This window comes from Triturus cristatus, chromosome 2_2, assembly GCF_964204655.1.
Source record: "Triturus cristatus chromosome 2_2, aTriCri1.1, whole genome shotgun sequence".
Classification (NCBI taxonomy): Eukaryota; Metazoa; Chordata; class Amphibia; order Caudata; family Salamandridae; genus Triturus; species Triturus cristatus.
In genome coordinates, this window is record NC_140582.1 from 729,282,661 (window position 1) to 729,307,053 (window position 24,393).

A 24,393-nucleotide genomic window follows, 5' to 3' on the forward strand; every position below is an offset into this window, starting at 1 on the left:
CAGAACTTTCTATAGAGGATGGAAGCTTTGGCCTAATTTCATATCCAGAATAGCCAATGTAAAATTGAGAATCTGGGATGGAATAAAGGAAGACTTGCTTGTCTACATGCTTATAGTTATTAAAATCCTTTGGAAATACCAGCTAGGCTGAGCCGCATTCTATGGAAGCAACTTGTCAAGATGGGATCTTCAACTTCTCATCAATCATGCTGGTTGTGTGCAAGAGTTTTGCGTCCTTATACAATGGAGAAGCTGGAGAGGAAGCAGGATTTTTCTTGCCCTTATCACTGCAGACAAGAACCCACGTTGGTGTTAAAAGCAAGGGGGTACATGGCCTGATAAAGCAGATGGTGCATGTAATGTAATCCGAGGAACAAGAACTCTCAGATTTTAGGCAAAAGGACTCGCCTTAATCTCTGTACAAAGCATTATGTTTTAGGAGGGCAGAATTGACTTAATTTCAAGAGGCACCTTTAGGACCATGCAAGTGGAATTGCATTACTTTAAGCCAATGTGAAAGTCTCAATTGGGAAAAGTGTAGAGCAGAGGCTGTGCCTTGAAAGAAGTCTGGGCACTGAGGGAGGAGCTTGCGGATGTAGCCAGTGCTTAACTGAGTTAGGTACCTTCTGATGTTGCAGACCTCTTACTTCGGTTTCGCCTGACCATCATGATATACAAGTACAAAAAGACTTGGAAGATGGTCTCAGCCTTTCACACGTTATATGGGAACTAGTCTTTTGCAACTTAAGACTATTACAATAATGGCCATATGTGCCAAGGGGTTCCAAGCAGAGCCCTTATCATTCCCAAGCTTTGATGTATCCTTAGAACATCAGGTGGTCAATAGTGCTAAGCTTGCATGAAAACTTAGAACAAGCCCTAAAAGATGTACATTCCACATATACTTCACAGCTAACTATGGTAGAACTTGTTTTGGGCAGCACCTGTGGATCTGGGCAAGTTGACGTATGCCTCATTAGCATCTTATGCTGAACCTTTACCTTCTAAGAGGAGTAAAAGCAGGACAAATATTTTTGGTATGGCTTAAAGAGCACTTCCCAGATTTCTAAGAAGATACCTGGTCTCAGAAACCCAAGAAATGAAAAACCCATTTATCTTTCCCTGTCCCTTCTGCTTATGGCTGCAAAAACCTGAAACCCCAGCAGAGAAACCAACCCAAACAAGCTCTGGCAAAGCCAGTGAGTCTTGTCTATGCAAGAACTATTTGCTTTGTCAATCTTTTTGTTTTGCTATGCTGTACAGAGAAACAGCTGCTCTGCAACATGGCCGAAAGTATATAAAGAAAAATGTGACATTGTAAAAGTTGGCATGACAGATTTTTTTTTCTTCTTTCAACCATGCTGCACAGCAGACGGCCCTCCCATATTACATAGCAAAAAAAAAACAGTGACAAAGCCAAATAGCTCTACATTTTGGCTTACTCAATGCTTAAACTATGTTGTACAGCATCAATGCTGTAAATAATTAGAAAAAAGGTGCTGTGAAATGCTGCTGTACATGATGGCTATAAAACCATTGACAAAGCCAATAGATCTTGTATAGGCAAGGAGACTTGAATTTGCCAATACTAGTTTTCTTCTGATTCAGCTAAAAAGACTGAATTCAAGCGATTTCTGATCAACAGTCCAGAATTCTGCAATTTGATATGAGTGTGTTATAGATATAGAGACTGGGAATAAGTCAGCACCTCTCAAGGTAACGTTACTTGCAAACTTGCTCCATCTGATGCATTGTGTGTGACTAATGCACTGTGCATTTACATGTATTTCTTTTAGAAAGACGAACAAAATCAGAATGTAAATTCTTTTTTATTGACTTTTTATCTCTCTGAATAACTTTGGACACACCGGCTAAGTGAGGCAAATCTCAGATACATCTGTAGCTTTGTTGCCATAGCCATCACAAATTTAAAAACAGACAAGTCAATTGTTATATTTTGCTCATACTTAGTACAAACCAATTGGAGCATAAATTAAAGATTGGGTTATGCCGCGATTGAAGATTTTAAACACCAAGTTTACTACAGTACTGCTAAAAGCAGCTTGGCAAAATAAAACAGATTTGTCTACTTTCAGAAAACAGATTTTACGGTGATCAATTAACTATGTAGTTTCAAAGCATTGTATACATTTCTTAATCAAGAGGCGTGCGGTTTTTAGGCCATCATATTCACGGGATGATTGAAAGAGCTAATTAAGTGGAAAATGACTTGTCAAGTGGCAAAGCAACAACAAAAATAAAAGTACTTTAATCAGAGCATGAGCAGTGGAAGGACACTAATTGACATTCAACTGTACTCAGTCCATGCTTCATCGAAGAGACAAACACACGAATAGAGAACGTGAAACTGTTCAAAGCTGACCAATGAGAACCAAGGATGAGAGTAATGACAAAGCCAACCAATAGTAAGTAGTAAGCGGTCTCCAAGCCCTTTTTAGTTTTTAGGTCTCACCTAGCGTTGCAGCGCATGCGCTGCTCGCTGGCGAGAGATATTTTGAGAGATTGATTTCAGAAGGGGGCTTGAAACCCAGCCCCTCATTTTCATTGGCTGGCAACACCGTTTATGCTAAACGGTGGCCTGCCATTGGAAATGAGTATTTTTTGTTGCCGCCCTTTCGCCTTTTGGGACGGCCTCTCCGGACTGGATCGCTTGCTTCACGACTGTCGTGAAGCACTTTCTTATCTTCATGAGGCGTGCTATATAAACAAGCCATGATCCAGTCCGGATGGGCCTTCCTAAAAGGGGACAGGGCTGCAGGCAGGCACAACACGTCCCATCAGTCACTTTACTCCCTCCCTCCCACCCTTCCTTTGGCTCCGCCCGCTCTGTCTGAGCTCTCCTGGGCATCGTTGGCTCTTTGGGCCGTCGCAAAAGGAGGCAGGGCTGCAGGTAGGCACAACGCGCTCCACCCGTCACTTTACTCCCTCCCTCCCTCCCTCCCTCTCGCTCCGCCCGTTCTGTCTGAGCTCTCCTGGGCATTGTTGGCTCTCGAAGGCCGCAAGTGGTCCTTGGAGCCCTGGGCCTCCGCAGTCCCTTCCGGCACGCCGTGGTTTGGGGGAGAGAAGCCTCGCTGCCTCTGCGCCGGACCGGTCTCTCCCACAATTTCGCAAGATGGCAGAGCTTGCGGAGCTGAAGTTAAGGGGAAACCGAAAGCTGGGGTGTGGGCCCTCTCATGGCCCGAAGGGGAGAGACGAGGCCCTAGTTTATTTAGTAACTCAGCGCGGCGTCACAAAGTGAAAATAATGATCGTATACGTAGATTGCCTTAAGAGCTCAGTAACTTTAAGGGTGAGTAAGCTGTTTTCTGGGCTAGTACTTTAGATGCTTCCCGTGCCACGAGAGTGGAGACGGGGCTTCGTGATAGAAGAATAAGGACTCATGGCAGGGGCTCTTAGAAGAAAGGGGAATTGAGTGCTATGGACAGAGGCTGATAATCTGTAAGCATACGAGGCTCTGTGTGAGGAGATTGGCACGATGTAGTCTCCGAGGTGACTGACTCGGTGAAGTCCGTGAGGGGATCTGGACTTTGTGGCCCTTTGAGAATCGGTACGGCGAACGCTATAAGGGCACTGACAGCAGTTGTATTAGAAGGCTTTCTGCGCTACAAAGGGGAACCTACTCAACGGGGCACTGGGTTAAGGAGAAGTGGACTGTTCTATTAAGAAAGAGGCTTTGGGGAGTAGGTGAGATGAGGTTTTCAGGCTCTGGGCTCACTGGGGCAAATGTTTGACATTATCAAAGTCTTCGTAAGTTTTACAGTTGGGGGAGGGGGTGGGTAACTGGCAGAGCTGCTTACTTTGGAAATGGGGAACCAAGTTGGAGTCTCGGCGGCCGCTCAGCTTTCTGTGATTCTGGGAAAATTGCTTGGTTTCCCAGTGCCTAACAAAAATGAATGGGTCATTGTGTAATGTAGTTGGTGCTCATGTAAAGTACTCCAATACCTACGGTTCGAGTTCAAGTTATATAAACCTACCCAAAAATAGAAGCGGGTTTGAAGTCCTAGCAAAGTGTTACAAATGCAGTTACAAAACAAAAAGTTTCTCTCTTGGTATTGAGGCTGCAGAAACAGCCAGCCTCGAGGAGCAGCTTCAAGCATGGAGAGAAGTGATCCTGGTTTCCAATAGAGTGCTTCGATGGGAAAAACCTTGGTTTCCAGCTGCCCTGATTGGTTGTTTAAAATATGCATGCCCTCTTTGTGTTTAAATGTTGCACCCTTAATAGAGGAGTGGGACACACCATCGGATTAACTGTGAAAATAAATGCAAATCTGAACTCACTTCCGTCTCTCTATCCATTACCAGACACTGCTACCCCTCATTCTCCATCTGTGACGGTTTGCCCTTTTTTCTCCTCCTTTTCTCTGAGTTTTTCCTCACTTTGCTCACGGAGAATATCTGATGAGGAAAGATGAGTGCAGGTCCCAAAAAATGGGTGCCGGCGGGCCACCTAGCCAGTACACCAGTTGGACAACAAGGAATAGGATTGCCCATTTTAGGGAGGCATCACACACCTGTCCACGCTAGAAATTGAAATAGAAGCCCTCTGTAACTCCCAACAACAAAGGACATGGAATGTGTGCTGGTGTTGCTTCTTTTGTGTCAGTGAAAGCACTGCACTGTGAAAGAAGCTAGGTGATATGTGCAGAGGGCTGGAACCTGGTTCTGCTTGAAGGATAGCTGCCAAAACACAAATCCAGCAATTGTTACTGTATTCTAGCATTACTAGTTTCTTTTGTGATGTTGCACTGAGTTTGTATTGAAAGATTACAGTTATACAGCCATGTGGAATTGTTGCAAAGAATTAATTGCCTGTGAGGTAAAGTAAGCCTAAAAAACAATAGTCTTGGTTGTCTGTGCTGTGGTGTTATGTGGGAAGGGTGCCTCTTCATGTTTCCTTGTATGGCGTTCTTTGAATAAGTTATGCATTTGTCTCCAATATGAAGAACAATTTGCCTTATTCTAATTCTAGACCTTGATTCAGGTATTGTTTGTGATCCATCTTTAAAACGATTTGCACTTTGTTTACATGCAATTTCTTAGAGCTTACAGAAAGCCACTCACTTTTTAAATACCAAAATGTATTTTTATTCAATGGTAAGAAAAGGGTTCCTTTATTCATGCCACCCCAACACACTTTTTTTTTGTTTTACTTTAGTAAGCGCGGCGCCGTCTACACAGACACCGCGCTATGCAATGCAATAGGTGTTGCTTTTGATATTGTAAATAACAAAGCCTTTTAATTTTTTTAAAGGCATTGCTATTTACAATGTCAATAGCTCGAAATAATGTGATTGCGAGACCTATTGCTTTCTAAACGCTGGTTTAGGATGAGCCTGGGCAGCACATGCAAAGCTCTGCAAGGCATGCTGTATTGGAATAAAAGCTCTGCCCATTTCCCGCCCATCTTTTCAATTGGCTCCAGTTACGGTCCTTTCGAAATTGTTGCTTTGCATTCATGAATAGGCTTACTAGTTTCTACTTGATACCGCCTTGTCTGCATTTGTAACCTATAAGGACTGGACTTTTTACTTGCGGTGTTACACGGTCGGCTTTATTTAGTTGGTGAGCACTATTTTCTTTAATGATCTTCCCCTATTCCATCCACGCCATCGCAGCACGCCGCCCACTTATTATTGTTATTATTAATGTATTTATTTAATTTGCAGCGTGGTCCACTTTCACTTTTGCTGCTGTGCTTCTTTATTTAATTTACGGCGTGGTCCGCTTTCACTTTAGTGACCACGCTACAGAAACTTGTGTGTGAAAGCGCCTCATACCGCGCTTTCACTTTAATGTTGGCCGCGCCCCTTTCTTAAGTCGATGCTCACTGTAACCTGAATAGGGCACGCCCCATCTCAAGAAACTGGTGCAGACACCATTAAAGTGGTCTTACATTTGCTAGAATATGAACTATTGCCATTAGAAATGACAATGCCTTTCATATATGTGTTGCTTTTAAAGACACAAATAGGCATTGCTATTTACAATGCCAATAGCTTAAACTCTCGCAAATGTGAGACCTATTGCATTGAAAATGGTAGCTTTTATTTTTTAAGTAACAAAAGATTTTGCACGCGACAGAGTGAGCGCTGTCTCATGTGAGACCTACAAATGGAGGGACACATTAGCAGCTTGCAATAAATTTGATAATCAGATTACACGTTAAACTCAAGGCCTTGCCCTGGTCACTGAAGATGGACAATGCAGTTGGACTTTAGAGAAAAGTGACCGACATAAATAAAATATCACAAAAAACTAGCTGTTCCACCCCAAGCAAGGACAAGGAGCATATTTTAGAATTAAGCTGTTTGCATTAGAGGCCACAGACTGTTAAAGGGAGCGAAAGATTGGTACAATTGGAAAGAAGAAATGAAAGGCAGGCCTATGGCAGAACATTTCAAGAAATTACAGAAGAGACGAGTACTCCCACTTTGTAGCCCCACCTGCACACTAGGACTATTTTTTTATATTTATGTTTCTGATATACAAAGAAGTTTTTGAAGTTGCCTTGTATAGCTAAAAGTAACTATAAGTGTAAGGGAAAGAGAACAGAAATAGCTGCACATGATTTGTTAACAAGAACAAAGAAATACACTGCACGGTCACTCACCTTTCTCCACGGAAACCAGGTTCACATTCACAGACTGGGCCATCCAGGCTATCGATGCACTTGCCACTGTTTTTGCAGGGATTATCTTTGCAATACGGGCCCATCTGACACCTTAAATGAGATATCAAAGAACACATCTCTTTAATCCATGAAAGCAGTCTAATATCTGCATAGGCATTGTTACTTTGTTGTACCAGGCTCGCTCGGACATCAGAGGCTGCCTAAAATACCACATTAAAGTTATGTCTGAACTTCACACGGCGTGATACAGAATGTGAAAAGTATTTCATAGGAACACCAGCCGCTTTTCCATTTAAATAGCGGGCTCGATTACCATTCGTTTTTCCTTCACATAAACTTTCTGTGCCACTTCACACAGTCGCTACAGATACGGAAACACTAACTGAGCCTTTCATTTATATTTCTAGAGCAGTGCAAGTCCTACATTACGGCTCTGTGTCTGGTATTACAGATACCTAGGTGTATCAGTATCACAGGTAGTCACTATGAGAAATCTGTGACACAGCGCTGATTTCCAAAGTCATAAAGCAATTCCGAATCGTTTTCCAGGGACAAATGTCTCAAGGTTTTAAGTGGAAAATTTGCTCCTGGGAACCAACGCGCTATTTTCCATGCGGTAACACTGCAGGGTAGTTGGAATACAAAATTAGGTCCAAACATAATTTGCATCCGAATTGGTATCTAACAGTAACTCCTAGTTAAGAAAAAAGAGGGAGGGGGTCGTAGGGTTGGGCTCATAGGTTGCTACTCTCCAATGTTTCCAAAGTGGTTAATGCGCTCCGTGAAGTGAAGTCGTCAAGTATGGATATCAGTGAATCTATATTTACATGCTTCATGTCTGACTTTCCAAGCATGACTAGCCTGTTTGTGTGCTGCCCTGCATGGTTTACCATGGCTATCTAGGGGTTGCACAACTACCGGCTCACAAACGCGTCAGTGACTTGCAACAGGGCTTCCTTACAGTGAGGGGTGGGGGGGGGGGGTGTTTCCCTGCACATACCCATTTCCATAATCTTGAATTTCAAAAGCACTAGTGCGGTACCTGCTCTCCAAGGTTTATTTTCTAAATTGTGCACCTATGAGTTTTCTGGGTTGCTATTTTCTAACTCATGCAAGACTGCACTCACTGACTAACGAGAAGCTACTTACTATCGATATTTAACCAAACAATTGGAATTACACTTTAACACGTACATTTCAATGCGTTTTGAGTCTTGCAGGGATTCTGAACACAATATAGACAGCGAAAATAACCCGGTACAACAGTAAAGTGTAGCGTTTACGCCCAGGTGAGAGCATCGGCCAGTGCATGAGTCGTTTACATTTTACATTCACCGTTTTCCCTCTAACATTATTAGTTGCACAAGTCTTTAGAGCCAGAATACACCACCACGAGGGAAGGAAACCACCAATAAGTGAGAGCAGACCTTTGGCCGGTGTACTGTCCTCTGCACTGGCAGACAAAGTCGTCCTTCAGCACGATGCAAGTCCCACCATAGAGGCACGGGTTGGACGCACACGGGCTGACAATGACGTCACAGTGCGTGCCCATGAACAATGACGTACACTTGCAGAAATAACCTGAAACGGGAAAGAGACCATTTGTTTATTTATTTATCCTTACATGTTCAAGCAGTTGGGTATTTCGCCAAAACAAAATCTTAAGAGATGAAATGAGGATCTTGTAAATCGCACATCAGAAATAAGGGACGGTAACTAGCATACAACAACAGTGACCTAATTAACTAACACAATTACTAAGACTCGAGCTGACGTCAGTGAGGGTCAATATCCATCAAGAAGAAAGGAAGAGAGCTACAATGTGTTAAAGGCAAATCCACACGAGAACGCAGAGGAAGCAAGTGTTCAAGAACAACATGGGAGGGGGAAAAAAGGCTTAGGGACAGAGGAAGAAAAGAAATAAAGATGCTGGCAGAGGACAAAGCAAAGGAGTTAAGCTCAAAGGATTTAAAATTTAGTGCAGAAACACCAGTCGCATGTGCTGAAACAGGCTCAACACAAAAGCTCAAGGCAGAGAGAAATAAAGTAAAACTGTTAATGTAAATAGACATACAGCTAATTATCTGATTAGCAGAGTGAGCCCATCCATTTCCCAGATGAAGGTGCGTCTATTAGCAGCGTACACAGCTGGTGAAGCCAGCAGTGATGCTCTGACTTCCATCAGGCTCACGAGCCAACTGCGCCTCATCTGGAGAACAGATCATTAAAGCAAGACCTCTCCTGAGACCCGGGGAGCAGAGCCATTAGGGCCCCAGGGGCCCTGTAAGGGATATTTAGCAGTACAAATGGGATGAATAATAAATGCCTTATTTAGTGATGGCCGCTGGCTCGGCGACGTCCTTGGTGGCTGACAAGCGGTGGGTAAACATTTCACGTCGCAAAGTGTCAACCTGACATCTTCATGCATGGCTGGGCCATCACCAGGCAGCAGGAAAACAATAATTCAAGCTTAGAACGCGGTCTTAATGTTCAAGCGTCTCATTCGGCACTATTCTGCTTCACCTTCACACTTGGGCGCAGAGACCAACAGGACAAGAGCACAACTGTGGTGTGGGGGACAGCGTGTCGCGAGCAATCGGTCTGCAAATACGCTTCAGCACCTTGGCAGGGGTATACAGCGCCATATGAATGCAACTGCAATTCTAAACGATGCAAGAGAGACATGGGGCAAATACAGTGACTGTGCAGCTGTTTCTCGAAGCATAGGAAATGTACCCGTGTAATAGTGATACCGTTCACTTGCGGTTATGAATTCACAGTCGTTTTGGACATGCTTTCAGACAACTAAAAACCACAGTAGCCTTAGCCTGAAAGAATGAATCATATGCACATAGCACATTTCAGTGTCATTTCGGTCTATGAAGTTGGAAAAGGTCTAACTTGAACAATCAAAAATACAATTTGGCAGCGCACAATTGGACACAATAGGATACAGGTTAAAACATTTCAGGGGATATTTATCGCGCAATGAGTGACATGCTTGAAAAATGAAAGGATGGCCTACCTCCGCTGGCGGTTGGAGAGCACGTGCCTCCGTTCTGGCAGGGGCCACTGGAGCAAGGTTCCAGAGCAGAGAGGGAGCATCCCGGGGAGACGTCGACAGACTCCTCCATGTGCGCGTAGTTTCGGGACTTGCTGTTCAAAGGAAGCTCTAGTCCGTTGAGAATAATGGAATCCATGCAGCCTCTGAAGCCGTTGCTCACTTGCGGACTCCGCCCGTGACGCGTGCCCTGCTGTCGAATGTGGCCACCAAAGTAGACATGGTTGTCTAGGTTAAGCGTCCGGAGGGTTCCTGGAGCAGTGCCCGACGCAGTGTGAACCCGGTCCAGTACTAACCTGGCATAGTTTCCGTCCACCTCCAGCGACACGGTGTGCCACTGGCCGTCGCTGACCTGTGTGCTCTGAACAGACACCATTCCGGGACCACTGCCGCAGTCAAACTTGTACTGCAATCTGCCATTGTTGATCTAAAGAAGTAAAACACACATTTTACACATGGAAAACGTTCCTGTTGTGGAGTCGCAGTAACACAAGTGCACCAGACGGTGGCGGCAACGCTACATAGCAAAATAATAAAAAGTCAGCAAGGAAATGGAAAATAAAAATCTATTGCTTTAGTTCTAACGGCAAGCTGCATGTCAACAAAGTATAAACAGACATTCTGCCGATAATAGCAAGAGCAAATTCCTTATTTACTGTGTCCTCTACTTTACGAACGACCCAACTGGCACTTCTTTTTAAAATAACATGTTAAAAGAAACAGCAAATTTCAAACAAAACAAGGGGACATTCGTAAAGGTACTAAACACAGCACCCTGCAAAATAATATTAGTCTCACTCTAAATCAATCGTCAGTGTCGCGTTTCAAGGTCACTGATGAACCGCCAGGCAGGAAAACCATCGCAGATTCCCAAATCTTCATTAAGGGGCGCCTGATAACGGGTACAAATAATCATAAGCGAAATGGTGCGATTTTCCCTTTGCTTTTCATTCGTCTCTGTAAATAATTTATCAATATCTTTCTGTGAGAAGTTGTAGCATGATCAAACGTGTAATTCGGTGTTCGCTCCAGGGGGGATAGACAGCATGTTGTTCTAGCCATATCCAAGCTGGCACCCCCTACTGAGCAAATACTTTCAAACACCTCTAGTGTCGGAATTAATAGCTATGATACACGATCCTGTTCCACATCACAGCTTGGAAATATTGTTGTATAAATGCACGAGGCGTGCTTTCACATCCCAACACACTACATGAAATATTCCCTCGTTTTTTTTTTTTCCTCTGTGGGCAGCAGAGTTAAGGTCTCTGTGCGCTGCAGCCAATGGTATGTGCGCCAAGAACCCAACCATGAGTGTAGACAAGGGCTTTCAGTGAGATAAAAAAACAAGCATTGGCATAGCCAATAGGTCTCGCCTTTGGGACCTTATACGTATTTAGCCATGCAACAGTTGCATAACTAAATACTTATAAGGTCCCAAAAGCGAGACCTATTGGCTATGCCAAGCGGCCCTGCATCCGCGAAAGTGATTACGATCAAACATCAAAGTGGCCATGAAAATGAAAGTGAAAGTAATAGCGGTCAAGCGCAGCGCGTGCCCCCGCGCACATGCACTGTAGCTCTAGGCTGGCCTGGTAGCACTTTTTGGAGCCCTCTCAAAAAGTCTCTCCAGACCAGCACATGCGCTGGGTCAGGCGAAACCTAAAAACTAGGGGGTCTCTCAAAGGGGCGTGACCCATGTTATTAAGGGTGTGGCTTAAAAGCACATAGGGTAAAAATCTTTGCTTAGCATAGTGTGCCACCTGACTGATATTTTGCTTCTTCTGTCATTGCATCCAGATATATAATATACTTAACATTACACCTACAAGAAACCAGGACTATTGGCTTGGTCAATGGTTGTTTGTTGCATAAAGTTGTATACAATATTGAAAATGCTTCCGCTTTTGTGGTAGTGGCTTAATGCTCAAGCTGCCGACTTTAGAGATGGGTTTTGAGTCTCGGGTCTGCTTAACATGCTTTGATTCTTTGCAAATCAATTAATCTCCCCATGCATATCAAAATAAATAAATAATGTAAAGCGTTCCAATACTTTTGGGTTGAGTTCGCCCTATATAAAACTTCCTACATTTGTTTTCTAAATGCGGGGCAGATGGTTTGCTTTTTGAAAGAATTTACGGTAAATGCAGCCCATGACAGGCGCTGTGATTAACACAATTCTTTCACAAAGCCCAAAATCAGCCTCACAGTTGTCCTGCATTAAGAAAAGAATTGCAGCACGTCTACGAACACAACGTGCAGGGACATCTTAAGGGTTTCGGGGGCCCTGGGCCAAATGTAATTTGGGGGCCCTTGTTCATAACACCTTTGGATTTATGATCCAATTTCAGCTCTTTCTTGCCCTTTTTGGCCAGGTCACTGACAGTGCTCAGGCACAATTCTAAATTTGTTTACATCTAATATTCAAGGATAGTGACCTGTTTTCAATATTAAAATATACAGCACAGCTCACTAATATTATTGCAAATAATCTTTGTAACCCCCACCCATTTCTCGTTTGTGAGGTCCTGTTTTGATCTAAAAGAATCTTATTTTATGGATGTTGCTGCTAACATTTATCTGCAAAATATCTGCAATAGACTCCCACACATCACCCACATTAAATTTAAATTAAAGGAAACGGTGTTTAAACCAATCAGTTTATAAAAATATCCCCGGTCATTGGGGCAACACTCTGCAGAACAGAGGTGGCTGTATCTGTGATGGGGCCCTCCTGAAAGCCTGCTTTGCCCATGCCTTAAAAAGACTCACAACGTGTCCTTTCAGGATCATCTGAAAGCACACTTTGTGCTTTTAAACTTAATGCATTTATTGTCTTACAGCGCGGCTGCGGGTGGATTGTAGGCCTTTTGAAAGTATTTGTTAATCACAGCGCCCGTCAAAGGCTGCATTTAACAAATACTTTCAAAAAGGCAAACAATTAGCCCCACAGAAAAGAAATGCATCAAGTTTAAAAGCATGAACGTGTGCTTTCAGATGATTCTGAAAGCACACCTTGTGTGTTTAGAATTGCTGCATTTCTTTTCTAAATAGTGCGCGGCTGTGGGGCTGATGGTTTGACTTTTGAAAGTATTTATGTTAAATGCAGCCCTTGATGGGCACTGTGATTAACAAATACTAAAGGCTCACAATCAGCCCCGCAGCAGCGCTCTAGTTAGTACAGAAAAGCAGCAAGTACGGGAGCATTTTCTGCCTTTCGGTGCATGAATGCTCTCCCGTGATGTGCGGTGTGTGCGCACTTCATACACAGCACTGCGAGCTCAGGAAGACACACGCGCACCTTACAGGGAACAGTGACTACATGGGAAATTCCAGATGCACTGTTTGCAGACCACAATTGCTCAAATGCACTGCTTCTTTGGGGCACAATCTGCTAAAAAGGCGATGAAGGGCCCTTTAGAAAACAACTGGTAAAACGGTTCTCCGGAACCGATGTATATTTACAGCAGTGGTATATGTTTAAAGAAATGCAGCTGCCCCTGTCGCCCACACAGCAACATAGAAGGGATAGCTTCCCAGCGTTGCTGCCCTGCTGGTTAGGATTGCAGCTTTGGGCAGTAAGACCCACCGTAGGTGAGAGGGCTCGCCCAGCCCTCTGTGTATTGCCCTGTGTCGTCGGGAAGGGAGAAGTGAGGCCAAAAGGAGGTCGGCGGACAGGGCTTGACCGCTCTGTGGTCGGGGTCAGATGGTGTTAAAGTGTCATGCATGTGACTATTTACATATGGGCCACCAGAGGCTGCAGCAGCCAATGCTATAGGGTTACTATAGAACTGCCACTGGTGGGGCTTGTGCTTACGAAGCAGCATGTGTTAAAGGTACAGGGGAGCGAAGGCCACTCATGTCTAAACCACGTGACAGTCCAAGAGCTGGTACCCTAGAGTTGGAGAATACAGTTACTTTAAGATGTATTCTCAATAAACCAAACCAATTGGCTTTACATGACAAAGGAACTTGCCTGTAATGTGTTCGATTTACACCTGACACTTTCTCTAGCCCTGACACTTTCTCCAGCCCTGGCTAGAGGTGCTACCAACGGTAGGCGCATGGGTTCACAACCCTTCCCTGAGGGTAGAAGGCGGAGATTCACTAGTCTGGTGATTATCTAGAAACCTACGCCCTTGACAGAAAATACACAACATGTGGATGCAAGTCTAGATGTGAGGAATGTGTTTAACAATCAGGGGGTGGAGGGGGCATCTTCAGGTTAACTGAAGGCATTTTGAAAGCAGATTGCCTTTCCGTGTGTTAGGATGGGTTAGAAAAAAAAGTTAGGATGGGTTGGAAAAAAAAGTTACGTCTATAAACACATCTTTTGCTAGCTTCAATAATGTGCTACTGCACAAGGTCTGAACAGCCAATTGCAATACATAGGTTCACACACCAACAGAGGTGCATGAGACACCTACCTCGAGGATGCTGTAGTCTGTTCCTCGAGCATACATGACGACAGCATGAGACGAGTATGTCCTTAGCCTCATCGTGAGTTTCATTTCTTCTTTGTTTTCATGTTCTACCAGACGGTACTTCACATAGCTGTTTCCACTAAATGTTACTGATGAGGTAACTGATGGATAGAAAATAAAGATGCAAATGCATTTAAACTACGAACACTTAAACACAACTTGGAAGAATGGTACGTAAAAGAACTACAGAACGAATCTCACCAGGACAATGGCCAAGCTTGCTACCTTGGCATATGCAGCTGTACTTTGCATCATTGGCTTCAGGTATACATTCGGAACCTTCCGGACAGGGGTTTCTCTCGCACACACTGCTGACCAGGGGACACTTGCCACCTAAAAAACATATGTGCGAGGACAAGCAAATGACATGTATTTGAACTACAAATACCGAAGGATAACACTAACAACTGGGCATCCAGAGATCTGCATGAACATATTCACATTTTTATTATATATAGAAGGAAGAACTAGTAGGCATCCAAATTTATGCAAATCAACGGAGTCCGTTAGGGTCTCATTTACAAAACAATAAGATTCACCAGTACCTCATTTAGAAAACAATAGGATTCACCAGTACCTCATTTAGAAAACCAGTACCTCATTTATAGAACAATTAATAGGATTCACCAGTACCTCATTTATAAAACATTAATAGGATTCACCAGTACCTCATTTGTAAAGCAATGAATAGGATTCACCAGTACCTCATTTATAAAACCAGTACCTCATTTATAAAACAATTAATATGATTCACCAATACCTCATTTATAAAACAATTAATAAGGTGCACCAGTACTTCACTTACAAAACAATTAATAGGATTCATCCCTACCTCATTTATAAAACAATAGGATTTGCCAGCTCAATGAAAACAGGCGGGCATGCTGCCTGCCTCTTACCTTTGCAGAGACACACAGATGTCCTCTGGTGACGCGGCGTGACAAAGCTCAGTCTGGCTGTGCTGTGGGTTGACATGGCATTTTCATCCACCACCACCTTTTCATCGCAATATTTCAGGGGGCAATCCAAGTCAGCGCAGAGCTTGTGGAAGACTTTCAGAATCTTCACCCCCAGCATCTCTTCAATGTCCGCGATGGAGGAGTTTACCTTGTGGACCAGGGTTCTGGGTAGATGCAGTGCGCTGCCAGATTTATCCACAACTAAAAGCACATCCAGGTCTGAAGGAGGCTCCGATGGCTGCAAACTGACAATGTGAATGTCATTTCTGCGCACCCCCAAAATGTTCCTCAGTGCCCGCTGGAAGTTGCGCCAGTAGTCTCCAATAAACTCTTCTGGAGAAAGATTTGAGAAGCGTATTGCGATGCTGTGGTTCAGCAATTCCTGGGTAATCTGTGCAATATGAACTGTGACGTCAGCAGTGGTTGTAAACTTTCCATCAGTTACTGTGACATTTAAAAGATATTGCCCTATGTCTAGCCTTTTATGTGCGATTAGTTTTCCACCCGCGCTAGACACCGAGAAGAGGCTGTCCATCTTCGAATCCAAGCTGTAGGTGAGGGTGTCATAAACATCTTGATCGGTTGCATGGATCTTTCCGATGACTCCGCCCATGTATTCTTCCCCAAAGGTTGTAATGAATATTTCGAGTGGAAGAATGGCTGGTGGATAAATACTCTCTTCGATCACTTGGATGGTCACATAAGTCAGTGAGGACAATTGAGGTTTTCCATTATCCTCCACCTAAGCAGAAAGGTAGGAGCGTTATCTAGGTTAAGTATAAACAGGTTTGACAAAAAACAGTGGCAGATCCCACAAAGCGAATAACTAACTTTACTTGTTGGAATATTAGGGAGGCATTTATAGGAATTTTTCCAAGAAGCTTAGAGACTATAAAAACACAGAAAATCACTTTTAGGACATTCAAGCATGGGAAAGAAGATAGGACTATCGCAGGAAAATTTAAAGCACCTAAAAAACCTCTTGTGCAAAGAAGTTTAAACACACTCCTAAATAGCACTGCAATGTTGTGATTACATCACCACAGTAAAAAACAAAAAAATGGGACATAGCACAATTGACAGGCATCAAAAATGGAGGCTATTCAGCCTACTCCCTAATTGGAGCGTATATATATCTCCTGTTCCACTTCCTGATGCATCCCAAACTGACAATGTTAGTAAAGCTCTCTGTAGGAAAGTGCCCCTTTTTGACATGGTCACCTCAATTTTTTGTCTGGTATCTGATGCAATTTTGATCGAAGTTCCCGCTAACCAGGTCACCAGCGCTCTTTCCCTAAAACAAGGTAATTGTTCCCCATTTAGCAAAACTTTAGCACCTCTGTAAATCCCTAGTAAATGGTAGCCCTGGTACCTAGGGTAAGAGTACTAAAAAGGGTGGCTAAGGGTTGCAGAATGCATTGAGCCACCCAAGGGACTGACCACCAAACTCATGCAGACTGCCATTGTAGGCTGCGTGAAATGGTGCCAATGTGAAAACACACCTTGGCACACACCCTGTCTGCCATGCCCACAGACACTTTATGCAATATATATAAGTCCACCGACAGCAGGCCTTATAGCCCTAAGGCAGGGTGCATTATATTACATGTGAGGATATATCTGCACAAGCAGATATGCCCCCGTGTTGTCTAGTTCAATTGCTAAATACTCCAAGTGAACAGGGAAGCAATCTAAAGTATATGTACTGGTCATTACGAGTTCCCCAGCTACATGATGGCTTAACTGAAACCTATAGTGTTTGGTACTAAACACCTTCTTGTCTTAATAAATCCATACTGATGCCAGTAGTGGTTTTATTAAGATATGCACCAAGAGGGAACCTTGGTGGCGTCCCCTGAATACCTACCAGCCTCTTAGTGTGATGGGTGACTGGCATTGTCCAGCCTACCACCGCAGACATGTTTGAGACCCCCTGCAGCTGAGAGACCACGCTCTGAGTCCAGAAACAATGCCTTTTCCCGAGGAAGGTGGTCACATCTCCTCCAGCCGAGTGGTTAGTGAATCCGCATATAAAAGGCCAGGGACTTCAAAGCCCCTGCCGCTTTTGATATACGACCCCAGCTTTCCCCAGAACTGAGAAATGCCAATCCCTGCCCTGAGGTCCATTTGGCACCAAGACAGGTGGGAATTTAGCTATGCAAGGAGGCATGGTGCACTACCAGGCCAGTCACATCCCTAAGGAGAGTTAACTGATGTGCTCCACGAAAGAAGGGTTCTACCAATTTGGTGGAAGTAGAAATTCTGGGAGAGGGTTATGACCACTCACCACAGAAAGTAGTGATATAGGGGGGAGTAGTGACCCCAAGGGTAAGTAGCCCATTGGCTACAACCCTTCGCTCCCCTGAACTGAGTATTTAGGTGGCCCCCCTGACACCAGGAACTCAGATTCTCAGACACAAGGAGGACCAAGAAGACAGAACTGCGGACTGCTGGTGGACTTTGCGCTAACCCCTGCCTACTTGCCTGCTCGTGTTCCAACACTCGAGACAACCCGACTCGTCTTGCAGGTGTGCATCCTCCAAAAGCCTTGGAGAGACTTCAGCACTTCGCAAAGCAGTCAGCATCTCCCTTGAAGAGGAGGAGCCACTTCCCTGCAACCTGCAGGCACCGACCGCAATGCCCGGTTCACCGTTCTGATGACCACTGGGTGCACAGGGGCAGCAGCCATGTAGGAGGCGGTCACTGTGCTCCAGGAGGTCAGATCTGTCTCCCCACCAAGTGTGAAGATGCAAGGACTGTTCCGGAGCCACTCTGCACAAATACGCGGGGTACCGGACCCCTTGCAGCAACCACAGCTTGTTTGTAGTCCAATCTGGACTACAACGCCGAAACGACTTATCAGCCAATGTGGGACATCAGCAACTCAGAGGCCAGAACAGAGAGCAGACCAGCTGTCCTATTGTGCCCCCCCCTTCAGGTCTAACCAAGAACCGTGAGTGCCTTTAACACACAGGCCAGGCTGACCTAAATACCATGCACCTGAGCTCTACAGCCCGGGTCTACGACAACTAACTGTGCTTCCCTGCTTCCAGGACCCTCATGAACCAAACCTCCAACCCATTGAGAGCTCTTGGACTTGTTTCCAAGTCCCTCTCTGCAGCCTGTGTCTAGGTGTAGCTCACAAAGTTACCAACCCGTCCAGCACAACTGCACCCGGACAAGCCAGGGCAGATAAACTCAAACTCCTGGTGGAACTTTGAACCCTGGCTCCCTAGCACCTTAAGTTCCAAAGGAGACCCTCGGAATACCATTGCAAATACCTGTATGTGTAAAAACGCATGTGTTACATTGTTACTTACCTGCTACAATTGATATATTGAAAAGTACTTGCCCAATTACAAAGTTCTTTGTGTTAAAATATTTACAAAAATACCTGCTATTTTTCTAACATTGGTCTCGAGTTTTTTTGAGTGTGTGTGTCTCATTTATTGGCTCTGTGTTCAACAGATGCTTAACACTACACTCTGATAAGCTTAAACTGCTCGCCCACACTACCACAGCAGAGCGCATTAGGGATTATTAATTAAAGCGCTGTAAGTCAATAAGGGTCTTCTGGACTTTCGACATAGTGTGCCTCTTTTTGGTACACTACATAAAAGCCAGTTTCTTACACTCTACAACAGTGGAATAAAGAAATCTGCATTGATCGAGACTGGAGGGGTAGTCCTTTTATGATTTTTCCATGCTCATTGTTTTGACCCAGTCTTTATGCACTGCAGTACATTTTGTGTAGTGTTAATTTCTTAACAACACTTTGTGTCTTCTTCAGTAACTTCATATATTGATGCTTTCTAACACTCGTTTTAGCCATCCAACTGGCAGGCTTGAACTTTTATGTATGTTAAAGAGCAGCCACTTGGCATGGCGCACATAACTCTAGAAAATGTTCTATTAAAATATAAAGTTAATCATAACCTGGGTAAACTATATTTTACCAATTTATTCCCATTAAAACTCGGTCATTATGTAGGTCTTGGCAAAGGATAACAGCCCATTGTAAGTGATACGACAGTTACTCGGACCGATTTCTATCACACGGGCTGGCTACAGCAGAGTTTAAGGCCCACGCGGAGAGGGCAACATTTGCCTCTTAGAAGCATTTGTGGAGAGGAGAGAAATCGATAGTTCAGTCCACTCAGTTTCCAGTAGTTTATATCTTTTTATCTGGATTGTGCTTTTATCTGTGGAAGTTTAATGAAGAGACAACTCTCTAAGGGTTGGAACACGAACATTGAATCCAAACGAAGCACAGTTCGAAGCTGGCTGGCTGGATCACACAAGCTAACATTTCAAGTATACCAGAAGTTTCTCAATCTGAGTTTTTAAAATAAAAAAAAAATCCACAGTAAATCAAAGATTATTTGGCAATTAATGAAAATGCCAGGCGTTCACTGGAAACTTCTTAAATGCATCTGAAGTACAACAGACGTGCACGAAGAAGCAACAAGGCTACTCCAAAGCAAAAAACTGAACTCAAAAGGAAAGTCACCTAATATCGTGGGCTGATTTGTATAGTACAGTCCCTTAAATAAACAAACTCTACATACATGTGGTTTACATTAGTCCTTAACATGATTTTTAGAAACAGAAGATCTACTTTCAAATGCTGAGGCCTACATTGGCAGCACTGAATATTTTTTGAGTAGGACTGCATACCAAATGAGTAAAAGTTAGACATTTTTAAATTCTTCCTACTATTTCCATTAATGCAACTGTAGTCTAAAATGGGCTACTGAAGATACAAAAAAAAAGAGCAAACACAAATATGAACGCATACCCTAACATGCAGCACATAGTGGTCCTTCACTTTGCGGTTTAATGCCACTGTGGGTGTAATCACTCCTTGGGCGCTAATCTGGAACGCATTGTCCTCGTTTCCGCTCATGAGGGTGAAGGCAAAAGGTGGGCCATTGTGCGTCGAGTCCTTATCAGTGACCAAGAGCTGCAGCAAACTGAAGCCAGTTGGCATGTTTTCCTTAAAAACAAAAAAAATAGATAAATAAAACGTCATTAGGTAAATCCCGCTGTGCTTTTTGAATTATTTGCGTCCAAGGTAAACTGCATAAGCAATTACTTCAAGTGTACCACTGAAAACAACACCGAGAAGAGGCCTTTAACATCCAATCAGTATTCGCATCTATATATTTGTGGGTGGATTTAGGAATGTCACTTACAAGACTGACAATGCACAACCGCTCTGCTAACAACCCCTGTGTACCCTCATTTACCACACACTCCCCCACATGTGAAGTGTTGAGCTCAACACTTCAGGGGGTTGCCTTAGTGAGAGTGATGGAGTATAAGTCACTGCTACCAGGTGGAGACCTCCAAGTACAATGGGAACTGTTTGTCAAAAGCTTAATCTGCCTCATGTTACCATGCCGATTTCAAAACAGCCAAATGTAAATAAACCACCAGAGAAAAGCCCCTTTCAGATCCACGCAGACAGGGGAAAAACACTGAATGGAATGAATCATTCTCCGAGGCACCATCCATAACAGATCAGAAAGGTCTCAAGGAGCGGGGGGACGTAATTACAAATTGAACAAATGACAATCACGTTTCTGTAGATTTGTAATATCATGTGCATTTTCTGCTATGAATGCGCATGTGACTAAATATAAAATGCACACGTTCTGATGTGCAATGTTAACACCAGCATATTACATAGAAGCACTTGCTTATGGTTTGATTTCCAAGTTGCATCTAAAGGAACGCTTGCACATTTCTCTAGGCACAAAGCAGTATTTTTAAAATACAATTAGTCTGACGTTTTCAGAATTATCAAATGAGGTTTATGGGCTGAAAAGTACCTAAAAGGTTCGCCCACTTTACTGAAGTTGTGTTTCACGTTTATTAAGTAAAACTGATTATAGAGACAGACACCAGCTTCTCTTATTTAAAAAAAAAAAAGAAAAATGATCTTAAGTGCAAAAAGTATCTTAACAACGAGCTTATTAGAGCTCTGCACCAATCAATTTCGATCCCTGCTTTAGAAACTACAATAAGGCCCCTAGACTTCAGGAGGTGTACAAGACCAACGACGGTGAGGCACTATGTAAGATGGCACTGCTGTGATTCGCAAAACAGCAGCTATATTTTTTGTATATTTTACTGAGCACTGGATTACGATCGTAACACTAATGATTTATCCAATTGTTTGGAAGATATTTTTATTTATTTTACAGAGTTTTATATAGCGGGAGCTTGACCCGAATCGTGTATCAGAGCGCTTTACATAGCACCAGTTGCATTACATGAGGACACATTCATTTTTGTTAGGCACGGGGAGATTACGTGATTTGCCCAGAATCACAGGATGTGCAGTGTCATTGCCGAGACTCTAACCCAGTTCCCCAGATTAGAGATCGACCGCCCTAGCCGGTAGGCCAACTCCTCTCCCCAATATGGATTTCCTTTCTAATATTTTGTGTCAAGCCTTCCCTGCAGAGGTTCCTGCTGGCCACAAACTGCTAAGGGAAGTCACAAATGGGAAACACGAGTGTTTGGATACTTGACTGTGTGTTAAGGAAATAGGTTTAGTGAAAGAACTGGATGGATATATGGACTTAATACACATGAGTAAATACATATTGATTTAAAATTCAGACTTTTTAAAATCACGATTTGAGATGTTCCTGTGCCTACAAACTTGATTAGCAGTGGTTGTATTACTAAAACAGAGGGATAATCTCAAAGACAGGTTTTTTAAAAAAAAACCCTATAGTACCCATATGTTTTAGCATCTTCTGCATTCTATATTGTTCCTACAAAAAAGGACAAGTTGCCCCAGACCAATTTCCTTAAGATTAACCTTATACAGATCACAACCATCAAATCCTCTTTGTATGCAAATACTTGTCAGAATTTGAAATTCAAAAGTCACATAATTAAGAAAACATGCATGAATAGTCAAATGATTTTATTTCTTTTACTGCTCCTCTCAATTAACAGTGTTTGGTGGGGAAGAATGCTAAAATGGAGGAGGTATCATGCACAGATGTAGCAGTTAAAACATATAGGTATATATTTATGACTGATTTCAGTGCTCTCTTAGGCAACCTGTGTGGAATAGAACTGAGCACCAGAAACCTCTCTCTCACTTATTTATGTGCATGCAATTGAGTTTATTCTGCTGACAACAGATTGTCTCAACGTTAATCTACTCAAATTTGGTGATGGAGGCACCAAGAAAATACACAGCATAATTGGATATTTACAATAAGAAGCCTTGTAAACCATACATCCTTCACAAGTAACACTACAAGAAGCTACTTGTCTAGTTTTGTAAACTAAATTCCCCAAACAAGGCAGATTAAACAAGCATTGGCATAGCCAAAAGATCTCGCCTTTGGGACCTATTCACAGAAAGCCGAGTGTCAGTATCCAAATTTATTAAGCATTTATAATTACCTGAATGATAATACTATAGTTCTCTTGGGAAAAGGTCGGAGGATTGTCATTCACATCAGAAACATCAATGTTGACAACTGTTGTATTAGTGCGGGGAGGAGTTCCCGAGTCTGATGCCTGAATGGTCAATGTGTAACCTGAAATCTTGTGTTAACAGAAAAACACACATTTGTTGGTATTTGTAAGAGACGAACAAAAACCATTAAAAGCAAATAAGTATATTCTACAGATGCATCAGTAATGCAGGCAAATAGTACACCACCAGTTTATCTAGCAATTATACAGAACATGACGTTTTACCTCTGCGTAAATATTAATGTTAGAAAATATGCGGTTATTAATAGCACTTTAAAAATTACTCCTATTGCCTCCATAGATCTAATTATATGCAATATTTTCCAAGTTTAACTTATGATAGTGTGCACAACACCATCTAGGATGTGATTTAAACTATTTTCAAGTGCATGACATTTCCTATGTTATAGCCGGAGAGATATACATGTAAAGTAAAAGTTAACTGTATATTTTCTTTTTGCAGTGGAGGCTATTTTCATAGTATTTATAAAGCAGTATATTGATTACCTTTTCACGGTCAAGAAGTTTGGTCACCTTCACGTCACCTCTAACGGGGTCTATTGTGAATGGGTTCCCTTGGTTGCCATCAGTAATGGCATAGTGAATGTGGTTGTACGAGGGTCCATCTGCATCATCTGCGTTAACCTAACAGAAATTAGATTTAAAGTTAGAGCAGATACATGTATCAAGACTCCTGTACAGAATCATGCAGCCAATCAGTTTATGGTCCTATGTTGGAACAAGTAATATTTTATAAATACGCTCACAGTCATAAAACCATAATCCCATTTCCATAGAATGGATGAACATGCATTCAGTGTGCATGCAGAGGATTGTTCCCTCTACAAACAAGCATTGGCATAGCCAATAGGTCTCGCCTTTCGGAACCTTATAAGTGTTTAGCCATGCAACAGTTGCATAAATAAATACTTATAAGGTTCCAAAAGCGAGACCTATTGGCTATGCAAAGCAGCCGTGCGGGCGCGAAAGTGATCGCGATCAAACATCTAAGCGGCCATACGGCCGCGAAAGTAATCGGTAAAGCGCGGCGCGCGCGCCCGCGCACATGCACTGTAGCTCTAGGCTGGCCTGGTAGCACTTTTTGGAGCCCTCTCAATAAGTCTCGCCAGACCAGCGAATGCACTGGGTCAGGCGAGACCTAAAAAAACAGCTAGGACCACATGCTTTCTTTATATAACTCATTGTCATACCTGCCTGGCAGTGGCTCTCTGCTCTGCTTTCCAGTCTTCTAATTCAGTCTGATAGTGCTTTGTATAGATGTGGAGTTCCTTATAGCCAATCCTGGCTTGCCATTCTCTTTCTGTTGTCATGCAGTTTGGCCAATATTGTACAATGCTTCACCCATGCAGTGGATACCAATTCAAGATAGTGTCTCTCGCTGATACAGCAGATTATAAAAACTAAGCACAACTCAATCTGCCCGATTGTTAATGTTTTCAGGGGGCATGCCATCTTTCTATCCTTACAGTATGGTTCATTTGTTCAGAAAATATCTTTATGCACCATTGTACAAATCTCTGTGTATCTTAATTAACACAATCACTCAAAGCAAAAGGCTGCCTGACAAGGAATACTCCGCTTCTCTAACTCCATGGTTTGCACAAAAATGTCTTCTGCCTAGAAGAGTGTGCGATAGCCACTCTCACAATTCATGCATTTAACCTACAAGGCCCCAGGATAAAATAGCGCAAATAAACTATGACAAGCA

At 43.1% G+C, this 24,393-nt stretch overlaps 1 protein-coding gene across 8 annotated transcripts in view; it reads right to left on the reverse strand.

Moving 5' to 3' along the window:
* Nucleotides 1-24,393, reverse strand: part of FAT1 (FAT atypical cadherin 1) — a 277,803-nt gene that overhangs the window by 34,748 nt on the left and 218,662 nt on the right. For all 8 annotated transcript variants that reach the window (XR_014978169.1, XR_014978170.1, XM_085641986.1 and 5 more), the window contains exons 16-24: nt 23,172-23,309; nt 22,590-22,733; nt 19,954-20,151; nt 15,096-15,897; nt 14,398-14,529; nt 14,140-14,297; nt 9,677-10,139; nt 8,079-8,232; nt 6,631-6,741 (exon numbers count right to left, since the gene is read on the reverse strand). Coding sequence is in view for 6 of the 8 variants with exons in the window: in XM_085641986.1 (XP_085498112.1) it covers nt 6,631-6,741; nt 8,079-8,232; nt 9,677-10,139; nt 14,140-14,297; nt 14,398-14,529; nt 15,096-15,897; nt 19,954-20,151; nt 22,590-22,733; nt 23,172-23,309 (2,300 nt within the window). In the remaining 2 variants the exon portion in view is untranslated. The remainder of the gene's footprint in view (nt 1-6,630; nt 6,742-8,078; nt 8,233-9,676; nt 10,140-14,139; nt 14,298-14,397; nt 14,530-15,095; nt 15,898-19,953; nt 20,152-22,589; nt 22,734-23,171; nt 23,310-24,393) is intronic.